This window comes from Dipodomys merriami, unplaced genomic scaffold, assembly GCF_024711535.1.
Source record: "Dipodomys merriami isolate MVZ:Mamm:240054 unplaced genomic scaffold, mDipMer1.0.p SCAF_92, whole genome shotgun sequence".
NCBI lineage: Eukaryota > Metazoa > Chordata > Mammalia > Rodentia > Heteromyidae > Dipodomys > Dipodomys merriami.
The window spans coordinates 1147366-1163268 of NW_027206535.1; the positions used below are offsets into that span (position 1 = coordinate 1147366).

Consider the following 15903-nt stretch of genomic DNA (forward strand, 5'->3'; position numbering starts at 1 on the left):
ACTTGCTTAGCAAGCACGTGGTGCCAGGTTCAATCCCCAGCACACATCGCACATACCACACACTTATATACTTCTTGTTCCCAACTCTAGATTAGACATCAGACAAAAATAAATCTTTCTGTTTTATTAGATTAAAAAACAACAAAACCAGAAAGAACTAGAGGAAAGGTGGGAAAAGAAATACAGAAGAGGACTGAGCAAGTTATCAGAGATGACAAAGGGAAAAAACAAAGAAAGGGAAAGGAAGGAGAAAAGTCAAGAGCCCCAGGTTAGGGCTGGAAGAGGTTTCTAGGGACTAGACATCTGTTCATTTGATGACGATTTTCTGACGTAAGGCTCGGGGCCCAGAGCCAGAGAGGGGCTCAGGAGGAGGGGGGCCAGGGCCCAGGGCCGAGGCAGTGGGAGGTAGTCCATGGGCAGTGATATACTTCTTGTAAGCTTCACGGATGATCTTGAAGGCTCGAGCAGTGGCATAGGGTATATCTGTTACAGGGTCCCGGTATAGGGCTGGACGGTGGGTCACTGGGCAAACCTCCCGAACTGGGACCTTTGGGGGTCGCCCTTGGGGGAACCATTCTTCAAATGTTGCATCATCACTGAATGTGATGAAGGTACGTGAGCAGCGAGCAGGAGGGATGACAGGTCCACTCCCAGCATGAGGAGTCAATGTAGAAGCTGAAGGAGCTGGATCAAGTCTGAGGGCAAAAGACAAACACAAAGAGCTAAAGAGAAGGCAATGGATAGAGAAAGAAATCAGAGCTGAAGAAAGAGAAAGGATGTAGACTAGTGAGGATATCCTTAGATAACCTACTAAATGGTATAAATGAGGGGAAGAAATGAGGTTAATAAATAAAGTAGGAAGCCAGGCGCCAGTGGCTCATGCCTGTAATCCTAGCTACTCAGGAGGCTGAGATCTGAGGATCACGGTTCAAAGCCATCCCAGGCAGGAAAATCCATGAGACTCTTATCTCCAATAACCACTAAAAAACCGGAAGTGGTGGTGTGGCTCATGCAGTACAGCGCTTGCCTTAAGCTGAAGAGCTGAGGGACAGCGCCCAAGCCCAGAGTTCAAGCCCCATGACCGACCAAAAAAATAAAAAAATAAAAAAGAAAGAAAGAAAGTAGGAGGGCTGGGAAGGTGGCTCAGTGGTAGAGCACTTGCCTTGCATGCATGAGGCCCTGGGTTCGATTCCTCAGCACCACATAAACAGAAAAAGCTGGAAGTGGGTGCTATGGCTCAAGTGGTAGAGCGCTAGCCTTGAATTGAAGAGCTGAGGGACAGCGCCCAGGCCCAGAGTGCAAGCCCCACGACGGACAAGACAAAAAAATAAAATAAAATAAAGTAGGAAGTAGTGCTGTGGCTCAAGGGGTACAGTACTAGCCTTGAGCACAAAGAGGCAGCAAGTAAGCCCTGAATTCAAGTCCCATAACCAAAAAAAAAAAAAAAAAAAAAAGTAAAACCAGTAGCTGGATGCCAGTTGCTCATGTTCATCATTTTGACTACTCAGAAGACTGAGATCTGAAGAACAGGGTTCAAAGCCAGCCCAGACAGACAAATCCTAGAGACAAGATCTTATGTCCAATTATCCAGTAATTCAGTAAAAAGCCAGAATAGGAGATGTGGCTCAACCAGTAGAGAGCAATAGTCATGAACAAAACAGTTAATGGACAGCTCAAGTTCTGGAGTTCAAGCATGAGCATTGGTGAAGTACATGTGCATGCATGCAAACACACACACACACACACACACACAAGCATGAGCATTGGTGAAGTACATGTGCATGCATGCAAACACACACACACACACACACGAAAATAGGAGAGAAGTAAAGAGAAAAATAAGGTACTGAAAAGAGGACAGAATCTGAGAAATATGAGAGAGCTGTGAGGAAAGCCAGTGAAATTTAATCAAGACGACACAGTTGATGACTGACTCACCCCTCTACATCCACATTCTCTTCTTTGGGGCCTGGCTCCCCAACCAGTGGCACTGTCACGGAATGATAGGTGATTATGGGCCCGGGACACTTCCGTTTCTTATGAACCTGTTTCTTCTTGTCAGCCTCCAGCCTCTCATATGTCTCTTTAGGGACAATAAGAAGATAATTAGTTTCTCTTTTTCTCACACTCTGGTCCAAATTTTCTTCCTGGCTTCCCATCTACTACAAGGCAATGGTGGAAGTTCTAAGGTACTCTAGTACTCCCTGCTTCCTGAGCGCTCTGCTTACCCCTCCTGACATCATCTCCATTCTCCTTTCTCAAATACATTTGGGGCCTTACTCATGCAGAATTGGAATAAGAACTGTGATAAGGAGTCTGTTTATTTTCCCAGAAAACAAAATCTGCTCTACAACTGCCCTGGGTCAACCTGCTTCTAGCCAAAACAGCCCATTACATCATTAAGAGTCCTTTCCTATTTTCAGCTGAAATGCAATTCCCAGTGAGCAGTTTCATCTTTTAAAGCCATAAAGGGCACCAGTCTAATCTGGCTTATTACTGTCCTTCAAGTAGTTGAAATGGGTACCACGTTTCCATCAAGACCTCTCCAGGCTCAGCACCCATTCCACAGAACCATTCCTCATACCACATGATTTTGTCACCCACTCAATTATGCTGCCCCTTTGTCTTTTCTACTACCCTTCTGTTAAAACTGTGTTTACCACAGTTTATGGCAAGCCAGACCACTCAAGTGTTTGATGTGTATACTGTTGTTATTGTTGTTGTTTTTTTTGCCAGTCATGGGGCCTGAGCTCTGGCTTCAGCTCAAGGCTAGCACTCTACCACTTGAGCCACAGCGCCACTTCTGGCTTTTTCTGCTTATGTGGTGCTGAGGAATCGAACCCAGGGCCTCATGCATGCAAGGCAAGCACTCTACTACTGAGCCACCTTCCCAGCCCCACTGTTTTTTTTTTGTCCATCATAGGGCTTGAACTCAGGGCCTGAGCACGGTCCCTGAGCAACTTTGTTCAAGGCTAGGGCTCTACCACTTTGAGCCACAGCTCCATTTCCAGTTTTTGAGTGGTTAACTGGAGATAAGAGTCTCGTGGGGGGCTGGGAAGGTGGCTCAGTGGTAGAGCACTTGCCTTGCATACTCAAGGCCCTGGGTTCGATTCCTCAGCACCACATAAGAAAAAAGCCGGAAGGGGCGCTGTGGCGCAAGTGGTAGAGTGCTAGCCTTGAGCTGAAGAGCTGAGGGACAGCGCGCAGGCCCAGAGTTCAGGCCCCACGACCGGACCCAAAAAAAAAAAAAAAAAAAAAAGAGTCTCGTGGGGACTTCTCTGCCTGGGCTGGCTTCAAACCATGATCCTCAGATCTCAGCCTCCTGAGTAGCTAGGATTACAGGCATGAGCCATCAGTGCCCTGCAAGACATTCCTTTTCAAGTCACCTTAATCCCTGTGGCTACTCTATACATTACCTGCCTGAACCATGTCACACTATATTGCATATCTATCTATCTATCTATCTATCTATCTATCTATCTATCTATCTATCTATCTATCTATCTCAAGGCAGAGACTGTGGCTCATTATTAGGATCGTGCATCATCATATACATTCTGGGCACTCAATAAGTATTTGTTACTAAATCAAATTATTCCTGGCCCCTTTCCTCAAAATGAAGTCTAAATTTTTGTGTCTGGCTTTTTTTTTCTGCCAGTCCCTGTGTTTGAACTCAGTGACTTACACTCTTTTTGGATTGCTTACTCATGCCTAGTGCTCTACCACTTGAGCCATGCCTCCAGCTTGACCTTTTGTTGCTTATTTTGAGATGGAACCTTGAAGACTTTCCTGGATCTCATCCTCCTGATCTAGGATTACAGGCATGAGCCACTGGTGCTGGCTACTATGTCTTCCTTGTACATAGATAATACAAACATAATCCTCTAAAGTCTAACTGTTGTCCTCTGGAAACCCTTTTAGTGACTGAAACTCTTTGGAACTTGGATTCTGACTAATACTACTACTATCTTTCCTTTGAGCCAACCTTCTAACCTTCTTCTTGCCTGTACCCTGTGGAACTCCTTGCTCTATAATTAGTCACCTCACCTATCTGTATCTTCAAGCTCCTTACACAGCATTCTGTATGCAGCTTGCCTTACTAGGAACCTGGTCATCCAAGGCTACAGCTTTCCCTGTGGCCCTCTGGAGGCTGCTCATTCTCTCACATTCCACAAAGGTCATAGCTGTGACGTGCTTTTATATAATAAATTGCAGGATTATATACCCAATAGCACATATATTGAAAGGTGTTTTTGTTCTGGGAATGGGGCTTGAAGTCAGAGCCTTGGGTGCTGCCCTGAGCTTTTGTGCACCAAGACTAGCACTCTACCACTTGAGCCACAGCTCTACTTCCAGCTCTTTGGTGGTTAATTGGAAGTAAGTGTTAGGGACGTTCCTGCCTGGGCTGGTTTCAACCATTATTCTCAGATCTCAGCCTCCTAGGTAGCTAGGATTACAGGCGTGAACCACCAGCGCCTGGTCTTTCTTTCTTTTGAGGCAAGATCTCACTCTGTGGCTCAGACTGGTCCTGAACTTGTGATATTACAGGTGTGTACTTCCATGTCTTCTTACTTTCTCTCTTTTTTTTTTTTTTAAACTAGGGCTGAGAACCGAACCCAGGGCCTTGGGCACGCCAGGCGGGCGCCCTTCCGCTGGGCTAAACCCCCAGCCCCTCTCTCTTTTTTTTTAATGTAGGTACTGGGACTTGAGCTCAAGGCCTTGTACTGTTGCTTGGCTTTTTTTCTGCTGGCATTTTACCACTTAAGCTATGTCTCCATTTTGCCATTTTGGTGGCCAACTGGAGATAAGACTTTTCTACTTGGACTAGCTTCAAACTGACCTTAGACCTCAGACTTCTAAGGTTTACAGGTGTGAGCCCCTGGCCCCTGGCCTCACTCTTCTAATTATCATGTGATAAGAAAGCAAGATGCAGAGTTTCACCCATTTGGCTTTAAGTAAATAGCACTAGGGTTTTAAATCAGTTCTGTATTGTTTTTTTGTTTTTGTTTTTGTCAGTCATGGGGCTTGAACTCAGGGCCTAGGCAGTCCGTGAGCTCTTTTTTGCTCAACGCTAGTACTCTACCACTTTGAGCCACAGTACCACTTCTGGTTTTTTGGTGGCTCACTGGAGATAAGAGTCTCTGCCAGTTGCCGGGTGCTGGTGGCTCACGCCTGTAATCCTAGCTACTCAGGAGGCTGAGATCTGAGGATCGCGGTTCAAAGCCAGCCCGGGCAGGAGAGACCGTGAGACTCCTATCTCCAATAAACCACCAGAAAACCGGAAGTGGCGCTGTAGCTCAAGTGGTAGAGCACTCGCCTTGAGCTGAAGAGCTGAGGGACAGAGCCCAGGCCCAGAGTTCAAGCCCCACGACCGACAAAAAAAAAAAAAAAAAAGAGTCTCTGCCAGGGTTGGCTCTGATCCCTGATCCTGAGAGCTCAGCCTCATGAGTAGCTATGATTACAGGAATGAGCTATTGGCGCCCAGCTTTATTATTATTTTTTTTTCTTTTTTTTTTTTTTTGTCGGTCATGGGGCTTGAACTCTGGGCTTGGGTGCTGTCCCTCAGCTCTTCAGCTCAAGGCGAGCACTCTACCACTTGAGCCACAGCGCCACTTCTGGTTTTCTGGTGGTTTATTGGAGATAGGAGTCTCACGGTCTCTCCTGCCCGGGCTGGCTTTGAACCGTGATCCTCAGATCTCAGCCTCCTGAGTAGCTAGGATTACAGGCGTGAGCCACCAGCGCCCGGCTAGCTTTATTATTTTATACCAAAACCCCCAATATAACTATTCTTCAGAGTTCTCACACAATGGACCCTTGCTTATCACCTACTGTCTTCATTTCCTTCTTTTGATTATTTTGTCCCCATCTCCATTTCTCCAATCCTCCAGGTTTCACAGTTTCCTCATGCTCTTCATTATCTCTACCCATTTTTCCCTAAGCCGCAGACTGACCCAGTGAACGTAAATTGAGCTCTTCTGTGATCTTAGCCTCCCTGAGTAGCTCTTCCTGGGTCAGTGGTCGCTCAAAATGAGGCCCCTTTCGTCGTCGGGACTGGCCTTGCCTCTCCTGTACCCGAAGGAACGTTTGTCGTGTATGCTCAGCTGTGGACTGACGCATGGATTTCCGACCTGAAACAAAACCAAATAGGAAGAAATTGTATTTATTTATTTATTTATTTTGGTTGTTGTTGGTCCTGGAGCTTGAGCTCAGGGCCAGGCACTGTCCTTGAGCCTCTTTGTGCTCAAGGCAAGCGCTCTACCACTTGAGCCACAGCACCTCTTCCTGTTTTCAGGTGGTTTATTAGAGATAAGAGTCTCACAGACTTTCCTGCCAGGGCTGGCTTTGAACCCTGATCCTTAGATCTCAGCCTCCTGAGTAGCTAGGATTATAGGCATGAGCCACCAGCGCTTGGTTTCAGCTTTTTTGATAGTTTTTTGTTGGTGGTGGTCGTGGGGCTTGAACTCTGGGCTTGGGCACTGTCCCTCAGCTCTTCAGCTCAAGGCGAGCACTCTACCGCTTGAGCCACAGCACCACTTCCAAGGTTTCAGCTTTTTTGAGTAGTTTATTGGATATAAGAATTTCACAGGGACTTTTCTGCCCAGTGTGGCCTCAAGCCAGGATCCTAAATTCTCAGCCTCCTGAGGACCTAGGATTACAGGCATGAGCCACTGGCATCCAGCAGTGAAGAAAACTTTGAATTCACACCCACTCATCTATTCTTTGTTTACCCTGGGTTTTTTTTTTTGGGGGGGGGGGCGGGTTTGGTCGTCATGGGGCCTGAACTCTGGGCCTGGGCGCTGTCCCTCAGCTCTTCAGCTCAAGGCTAGTGCTCTAGCATTTTGAGCCACAGCACCACTTCCATTTTTTTTCTGCTTATGTGGTGCTACGGAATCAAACCCAGGGCCTCAGGCATCCAAGGCAAGCACTCTACCACTGAGCCACCTTCCCAGGCCCCAGGTTGTTTTTTTTAAAAAACAACAGGTTCTTAGGATTCCTCAAACTCAGCTTCCTGGGATTAAAGGCATGTACCTATTAAAATGTGTGTGTGTGAGTGTGTGTGCGCGCACATGTGCACGTGTGCACACACAAGCTGCTACTGGAACTAGAACTCAGGCCCTCTTGCTGTTTTTGACTGCTCTCACTTAGAATTTTTCCCTTATGGCTGGTGCTCTACTAGTTGAGCCACATCTCTAATCCAGCATTTTTTGCTACTTAGTTGGAAATAGGGTCTTATGAACTTTTCTGTCCAGGCTTATTTTGAACTGCAGTCCTCAGACCTCAGCCTCCTGAGTAGCTAGAATTACAAGTATGAGTCACTAGTACCTGGTTAAATTATTTATAATTTCAAATTTATAAAAATCACTGCAAGAGTAGTACCAACAACATCCATAGAGACTTTGACTGTATTCATATTTTGTTCTACTTCATTCTGTATGTTTTTTTCTGAATGGTGCCAGTTAAATTGCACACTTCAGTGCATACTTCTTAAGGGTTTTCCTTTCATGACACAGTGTAGTTATCAACTTTAGTAAATTTAACATTTATAAAGTAATTCATTATCACATTCCAAGATTTTCATGTGAACCCAAACTTCTCTACTCACTGTCAGAGCCATCATCCTGTAGTTCTAGTGGCAGCAGAGCCTTCTCTTCTCGGGCCTTCTGGGAGCTACCAGCTGGGGTGCTGACCTTTCGAGGCCTCAGGCTTTTTAGAGGCTCCTGGGAATAGATTAGAACCAGATTAAGTTTAGGCAGAGATGAAGGTATTAGAGAAAAACTAACTGTAGGAAATGGGACTGTTATGAGGACTACTGGAACCTGATAAAGAGACGGGCGCGGAGTTAGGAAGCCCCATGAATCCAGGATTACTCCTGTACCTTATAGGCTTTGGTGACTATTCGGCGCTTCCTTCTGGGCTCTTCTGCTTCTCCATCACTGGATGGTTCATCTCCTTCATCGATGTCAAAGTCAGAGTCCACTTCATCCTCTGTGTCTGACTGATCCCCTTGATACTCATCATCTCCAGATTCCTGAGGACACAGGGAGATGAGAACTGATTGGCCATGGAGTTCTTTTTGTTGTTGTTGGTCATGGGGCTTGAACCAGGTACCCAGTAGCTATCAAGTTCTTAATGTCCCTTCAGGAGGAACAGAATTCCTTAACTTTCCTGAAGTGCTGCCCCATTTTCCTTTTCAGCTTAGCCCTCTGCTTTTCTCAGGCAAAGATTTTTTGGTTGGTAGCCTTTGGTTTCAGCATCACTCTCTTCCAGCCTTCACTGTGTTTTATCTATAGCACTCTGTATTGTTTACTGGGGAACAAAAGGATATGGTCTGGTCTTACTTCAAGGGGTTCACAGGATATCATCATAAAAAGAAGTTTTAAGTTGGACACCAGTGGCTCATCCCTTATTCCTAGCTACTCAGGAGGTAGATTCCAGGAGGTAGAGGTCCTATAGATTCTCTACAGGACATTATTCTAGAGCCAGCCTGGGCAGAAAAGTTCACTAGACTCTATCTCCAAAATAACCAGCAAAAAAGTAAGGCTGAAGCCAGGGGCCGGTGGCTCACCTGTAATCCTAGCTACTCCGGAGGCTGAGATCTGAGGATCACATTCAAAGCCAGCCCATGAAGGAAAGTCCATGAGACTCTTATCTCCAATTAACCACCAGAAAACCAGAAGTAGAGCTGTGGTTCAAGTGGTAGAGCACTCACCTTAAGCTGAAGAGCTCAGGAACAGTTCCCTGGTCCAGAGTTCAAGCCCCCCCCCCCAAAAAAAAAAAAGTAAGGCTGAGCTGGGCACCAGTGGCTTACACCTGTAATCCTAGCTACTCAGGAGGGCTGGAAACATGACTTAAATGGACAAACGCCCAAATCCTCAACCTTGAAGGTTTGAATGCCCAAATGTTCAAACCTAAGTGCCACAGAAGTCTGAATAAAAAGCAATATATGCAGGAGATCAAAGGAGGCTGGTATAAACTTTGGACTTTGCTTCTTTACATCAGATGTTGGGAAACTTCCTTTTCTAGGTGGTGGGGTAGTACTGGGGCTTGAACTCAGGGCACTGCCTTTTAGCTTTCTCACTCAAAGCTAGCACTCTATCACTTAAGCCTTCACTCCACTTGTTTTTGTTGTTTTGATGATTAATTAGAGATAAAGAGTCCCTACCAAGATTCTTAGTCTGCCTAAGCTGGCTTTGAACTAGGAACCTTAGATTTCAGTCTCCTGAGGAGCTAGGATTACAGATGTAAGCCAGTAGTGCCCAATGGGAAATTTCCTTTGAGCAGGGCTAGACTAAAACAGATAGTGGGCCTAAGACATGGGCTGTAGTTTGAGACCTGATTTAGACTCTAGTGGATGATTAGGGCTATAGCCATGGTTCAAAACATTGGGAATATTTAAACAGCTAAGAGAAAATTACAGGTGGATAGAAAAACAGGAATTATGTTTATGACAAAAGGATTTAAAGCCAAGTAAAGCAACTTTATCTCTGCCAAGAAGTACTTTCTTAGATGTGATTTTCCTGTAGGCCTAGAAAATTTTCTTCCTTTTTAATTTTTGAAAAAGGGTCTCAGCCAGGCGCTGGTGGCTCATGCCTGTAATCCTGGCTACTCAGGAGGCTGAGATCTGAGGATCGAAGTTCAAAGCCAGCCCAGGCAGGAAACTCCATGAAAAAAACCAGAAGTGGTGCTGTGGCTCAAGTGGCAGAGCGTTAGTCTTGAGCTAAAGAGCTGAGGGACAGTGCCCAGGCCCAAAGTTCAGAGGCCCCATGATGAACCCCCCCCCAAAAAAATATATATATATATGAGTCCTTGAGTTCAATACGTAATATTACTACCACAGAAAGAGAGGAAGGAAGGAAAGAAGGGAAGGAAGGAAGGAAGGAAAGAAGGAAGAAAAAAAAGCCAGCCATCAGTAGCTGACATCTGTAATCCTAGCTACTCAGGAGGCTAAGATGTGAGGATCACAGTTCAAACCCAGCTTAGGCAAGAAAATCTATGAGACTCTTATCTCCAATTAACCACCAGAAAACTGGAAGTAGAGCTGTGGCTCAAAATGCTAGAGTGTTAGTCTTGAATGAAAGAGCTCAGAGATAGCACCCAGGCCCTTAGTTCAAGTCCCAGGATCGGCAAAAAAAAGGCAGGAAACAAGCAGGCAGGCAAGCCTGCAGGCCAGGTGCTGATGGCTCATACCTGTAATCCCAGCTAGACTTCAGGAGGCTGACATCTGAGAGTCAGAAGTCTGGGCAGGAAAGTATGTGAGATTCTTTTTTTTTTTTCTTGCTGGTCCTGGAGTTTGAAATCTGGGCCAGGATGCTGTCTGTCCCTGAGCTTTGGCTCAAGGCTAGCACTCTATCACTTGAGCCACAATGCCACGTCTGGCTTTTTCTGAGTAATTTATTGGAAATATGAGCCTCACGGACTTTGCTGCATGGGTTAGCTTCAAATTGCAATCCTCAGATGTCAGCCTCCTGAGTAGCTAGGATTACAGGCATGAGCCATCTGAGCCCAGCTCTTAAAACTCTTATCTCCAGTCAACTACTAAAAAAGCTGGAAGCAGGGCTGTGCCTCAAGTGGTAGAGTGCTAGCCTTAAGCAAAAGCAGCTCAGGGATAGTGTCCAGGCCCTGAGTTTAAGCCCCTGTACTGGCACATGTGCACAAACAGAAAAAATTAAAAAATGAAGGAAGGAAACGTCCCTTCCCCTTACTATTCCAGCAATTAATACTTTGTTGAGGTAAAATTCCTGAGAGAACTCTTCAGTGTGCTGCTACAAAAAAGTATTTGAGTAATGGGAGCTATTGGAGATATGTATGAAGGATTTTTCAGAAAGCTAAGGAAGTTAGTTGGGCTGAAGTAGAGAATCTGAAGTACCATGCAGACCTGAAGCAATAAAGGTAAAGGCTAGAATGGCAGACATATTGAAAAGGGTAAGGGAATCACTTGAGGGAAATGGAGTCACCTGGGCTGGGTAGCACTTTCAACATGTGGTTCTACCTTTAATAATGATATAGACTACTGGACTAATCTTAGTATACAGGCTGCCCAAACAAGTACAGATGGCTGACACTCCAACCCAGCTAGAATTCAAATCCACACTGATGACCATCATTTTCTCCCAACTGATGTTTGTACAAGACAGACAGAGAACACACTAATCTCCTCAAGTCTAATCTGGTACTAAGCCACATCAGAGGATCATAGATCAACTTTCCATTAGCTTAATGTCCAATTGAAATACTTTCACAAAATTATGAATTTAATTGACATGACTAGGTAAGAGAATGTTTTCATGGGCTGGGAAGGTGGCTCAGTGGTAGAGCGCTTGCCTTACACGCCTGAGGCCCTGGGTTCAATTCCTCAGTACCACATAAGCAAAAAGAAAAAAGCTGGAAGTGGCGCTGTAGCTCAAGTGGTAAAGCGCTAGCCTTGAGCTGAAGAGCTGAGGGACAGCGCCCAGGCCAGAGTTCAGGCCCCAGGACCAGACCCCCCCCCAAAAAAAAAAAAAAAAAGAGAGAGAAAGTTTTCATATCATCTACCATACACTTGCTTACTTTAGGTATATTTTATATAAAGATATGATATATTTTCCCTATGATTTAATGCCAAAGAAGGTGGGCACCAGTGACTCATGCCTGCAATTCTAGCTATTCAGGAGGCCGACATTTGAGGATCTAGGTTTGAAGTCAGCCTGGGAAGGAAAATCACTGAGACTCTTACCTCTAATAAACAACTCAGAAAAAGCTGGAAGTAGAACTGTGGCCCAGTGGTAGAGAACTAGCCTTGAGCAAAAAGATCAGGGACAGTGCCCAGGCCCTGAGCTCAAGCCCCAGGTCTTGCACGCACTCGTGTGCACATGCACACACACACATACACACACACTGTTTGATTGCTAGGAGACTCACAGCTAAATTTAATATCAATTGTTATTACCACTTTCCCACAGGCTTCTGGTGCAAGTGCTTCTGATCTATCTCTATTTTTACTGTTCTTACTTTTTGTTTATATTGTAAGCCTCCTTAAATCCTTTTTGGAAGCACAAACAGTACATATTAAATAACAACTCATAAAACGACAGGAATAGGAAAATGAGCATTGAAGGATGAGAAAGTTCTATTTTAAACTAGTTGATTAGGGCGATGTTAAGTAATGATTGTGGGTTCTATTTTCTTAATTTTGTTTAAATCCTACTGGTTATGTAATTTTTTTTCTCTTTGGTAATGATGCTGGGGACAGCACAGATGTTCAGGTATGCTAGACAAGTGCTCTATTACTGATCTACACCCCTAAACACTGACCAATTCATAGCCAGTTCAGGTATGCCCATGAGCTTCTTATCTCCAATTAACCAGTAAAATCCACAAGTGGAGGTATGGCTCAAGTGCTTGCCTTGAGCAGAAGAAACCAAGCAAGAACATGAGGGCATGAGGCACTGAGTTCAAGTGCTGTACAAGAAAGAAGGAAAGAAAAGAAAAACAAATAGAAAGGAAGAAAGAGGAAGAGAAGAGAGAAGAGAGAAAAGAAGAAAAGAAAGGAAAAAGAAAGCTCACAAGGCCCTAGAGAATTGGCCACATCAGGATATCAGTGCCCTTTATACACTCTTTCCACCATTTCTAGGAACTGACCTTTCACTTCCTGCTAATCCTTTTCTTTTTTTGGTCATGGGGCTTGAACTCTGGACCTGGGTGCTGTCCCTCAGCAATTCAGTTCAAGTGTAACACTCTACCACTAGAGCCACAGCACCACTTCCAGCTTTTTCTGTTTATGTGGTGCTGAGGAATCGAACCCAGGACCTCATGCATGTGAGGCAAGCACTCTACTACTAAGCCCCACTTCCTGCTATTCTTCATCCAGCAGAGACCTACTTTTCACAGTCCTCAGCTTACACAGTATCTGCCTAGGTTCTCATATGTTCCCATAGTACTGTGCTTACCTCTTGCTTTAGACCTTATACTACAACAGCTTAATTGACTGTGAACCCCGACAGTTGCCCCACTGGGCATCTCAGGCATACTAAGCATGTGCTGTATCACTGAGCTGTATCCCTAATCCCAAAACAGTGTTTGTAATACTGTCTACAACAACTTATCACCCAAAGCATGCTCTCAGATATCAGAGATATTAAAAGTGAATGGAGGGGCTGGGAATGTGGCTTAGTAGTAGAGTGCTTGCATTCATGAAGCCCTGGGTTCGATTTCTAACTACCACATAAACAGAAAAAAGCTGGAAGTGGTGTTGTAGCTCAAGTGGTAGAACACTAGTCTTGAGCAAAAGAAGTTCAGGGACAGTGCCCATAACCACCAAAAAACCAGAAGTGGAGCTATGACTCAATCGAGTGGTTGAGCGCTAGCCTTGAGCTCAAGCTCCAGTACTAGTTTAAAAGAAACAAACGAATGAATGAATGAATGAATGAATGAATGAATGGGTAGAGTTGGGTATGGTGGTATCTGTGTGTAATCTCAGCATTTGGGAGGCTGATGTGAGAGGATGGAGAGTTTGAGGTCTGGTCAGCCTGGGCTACATAGAGATCCTGTCTCAAAACAAAATAAGATAGATTGAATCAATATAATTTTAGTTAAGTGTCATCCTAATCCAAATACTGGCCTAGGCTTTGGACCTATAATGCTGTACAGACTACGCTGATAGGGAGTTTACAATCCAAAAGGAAAGTAAGTGCAGAGAGGCAAACCAAATCTAATAGCCGAAAACGTATTCTTTGAAGAAAATAAACAAAGAACTAACGATTACCTAAGAAAATATTCACGCTGAAGCCGGGCGCTGGTGGCTCTCGCCTGTAATCCTAGCTACTCAGGAAGCTGAGATCTGAGGATCACGGATCAAAGCCAGCCCGGGGGCAGGAAAAACTGAGACTCCTATCTCCAATAAACCACCAGAAAACCGGAAGTGGCTCTGTAGCTAAAGTGGTAGAGCACTCGCCTTGAGCTGAAGAGCTGAGGGACAGCGCCCAGGCCCAGAGTTCAAGCCCCACGACCGACCAAAAAAAAAAAAAAGAGAATATTCACGCTGAGATTTGAACGCTGATAAAAGGAAGTGAGCTGTGGGAGCTCCTCCACTTCTTGGAGGGGGTCCTTCCCACGCTGGGGGCGAATAACCCGGCCGAGGACCCAGAGACTGACTCCGTGCGCAGAACCAAGTGCGGCGGCAGAGACTACAGGCGCCCCAAGTGGGTCTCTACCGCACGGAGGGGCCTTCTGGGGGTCTCTCCACCCCTGACATCCCCCCACCCAGCCCGGCCAGGGCTCCCCCTCCTAGGACCCCACTGCAGCCTTCCCCCGCGTCGCCCCCGGCCCTGGTGTCAGCTCCCTGCGCCTCTCCTCCCCGCCCCCCTTCTTCTTTGTCTGCAGGCTGTTCCCTGAACAACTCCGCTTCCTCCTTTCCCTCTCCCTGGTCCCGGCTCTTGCCTCGGTGAAACCCCCATAAGTCGTCTGATAGAATTCATCTTCCTCCTCCGCCTCCAGGAGCCCGGAGAGCCGGTTCCCAGCCGTCTTCCGGGGGGCGCGGCCCCCGGCCAAACTCATGTTCGCCTACCGAGGCTGCGCCGCCACTCCGCCGCCCCTCACCCAGCTCGATTCTTGGGGCTCGGCGCTCGACACTATTACCTGCGCAGGGCGGGAGGTGGGGGAACGCCCAGAGGAAGCCCGGCATCTACAGGCAAAAGCAGCAGAGCGTCGAGAAGCTCCTAGTCCCGCCCCTTAACTTTATTTTTTCGGCCCCGCCCACTCTTGTGAAGAGGCTGAGATGACTTTCCCACCTAGCTGGTTGATGAATCTGTTCTGACACCACGACTCGTATCACCCTAACTAGAATTTAAGAGTCAAAATAAAATAATAAAATAAAACAGGCCTGAGAAGGTGGCTCAGTGGTAGATTGCTTGTTTTGCATGCATGAGGCCCTGGTTGGATTCCTCAGCACCACATAAGCAGAAAAAGTAGTAAGGGGTGCTGGGGCTCAAGTAGTAGAGCGCTAGCCTTGAGCTGAAGATCTGAGGGACTCTGACCAGGCCCAAGAGTTCAGGACTCACGACCGACAAAAAATACATACATACATACATACATACATACATACATACATACATACATACATACATACATACGTACATAAAACAAAAGAAAAAATATACATATATCTACAAACACTCAGTTTCCTTCTGTGCCAATCTGTTTTTCACTGTGCTAATGGGAACTTTTCTAAAAATCCAGCCCTTTGTCACTTCTGTCTTCAAAACTGTTTAGTGAGGCTGGGAAGGTGGCTCAGTGGTAGAGCGCTTGCCTTGCATGCCTGAGGCCCTGGGTTCGATTCCCCAGCACTACATAAGCAAAAAGAAAAAAGCCGGAAGTGGCGCTGTGGCTCAAGTGGTAGAGGGCTAGCCTTGAGCTGAAGAGCTGAGGGACAGTGCCCAGGTCCAGAGTTCAGGCCCCAGACCCCCCCCCCCAAAAAAAAGTGTTTAGTGACTCCCAATCATGTACAAGATAAGCAGAAAGCATAAAATTGTGGTTTGTACACAGCTTTAGAGCCAACCAGACCCGAGTTTGAATGACAGTTTGGTTTTCTAAGTGTAAGACTTAGGTGAAATAGTTTTATTTCTCTAAACTCACTATTTTTGTAACATGAAACTAATATTATTTACCTTTTTCGGGTTGTTGAAGACTAAGATATAATAATTTTTTGTCAGTTGTGGAGCTTGAACTCAGGCCCTTGGTGCTGTCCCTGAGCTCTTTTACTCAAGGCTCGTGAGCTACCACTTGAACTACAGTGCCACTTAGGGTTTTCTAGTGGTTACTTGGAAATAAGAGTCTCACGGACTTTCTGCCCTGGCTGGCTTTGAGGTGTGATCCTCAAATCTCAGCCTCTTGAGTAGCTAGTATTACAGGCATGAGCCACCAGTGCTT

The 15903-nt window shown here is 45.8% G+C and overlaps 1 protein-coding gene across 1 annotated transcript; it reads right to left on the reverse strand.

Moving 5' to 3' along the window:
• Positions 1-109: 109 nt before the first annotated feature.
• Positions 110-14610, reverse strand: LOC138821475 (vacuolar protein sorting-associated protein 72 homolog). Its single transcript, XM_070013733.1, has 6 exons — positions 14416-14610; positions 7877-8029; positions 7604-7718; positions 5952-6128; positions 1939-2083; positions 110-695 (listed from the first exon to the last, which is right to left on the reverse strand). The coding sequence occupies exons 1-6, from the start codon at positions 14530-14532 to the stop codon at positions 308-310; spliced, it is 1095 nt and encodes a 364-aa protein (XP_069869834.1). The 5' UTR covers positions 14533-14610; the 3' UTR covers positions 110-307.
• Positions 14611-15903: the final 1293 nt, after the last annotated feature.

Bases quoted from the DNA above. Each gene is read 5' to 3' on its own strand.
- LOC138821475 (XM_070013733.1), bottom strand. From the start codon at position 14,532: ATGAGTTTGGCCGGGGGCCGCGCCCCCCGGAAGACGGCTGGGAACCGG. The intron at 7,719-7,876 runs GTACAGGAGTAA...ATCTATTCCCAG, and splicing joins TAGTCACCAAAGCCTATAAG to GAGCCTCTAAAAAGCCTGAG. The intron at 2,084-5,951 runs GTCAGTCTGCGG...TTGTCCCTAAAG, and splicing joins GCTCAATTTACGTTCACTGG to AGACATATGAGAGGCTGGAG.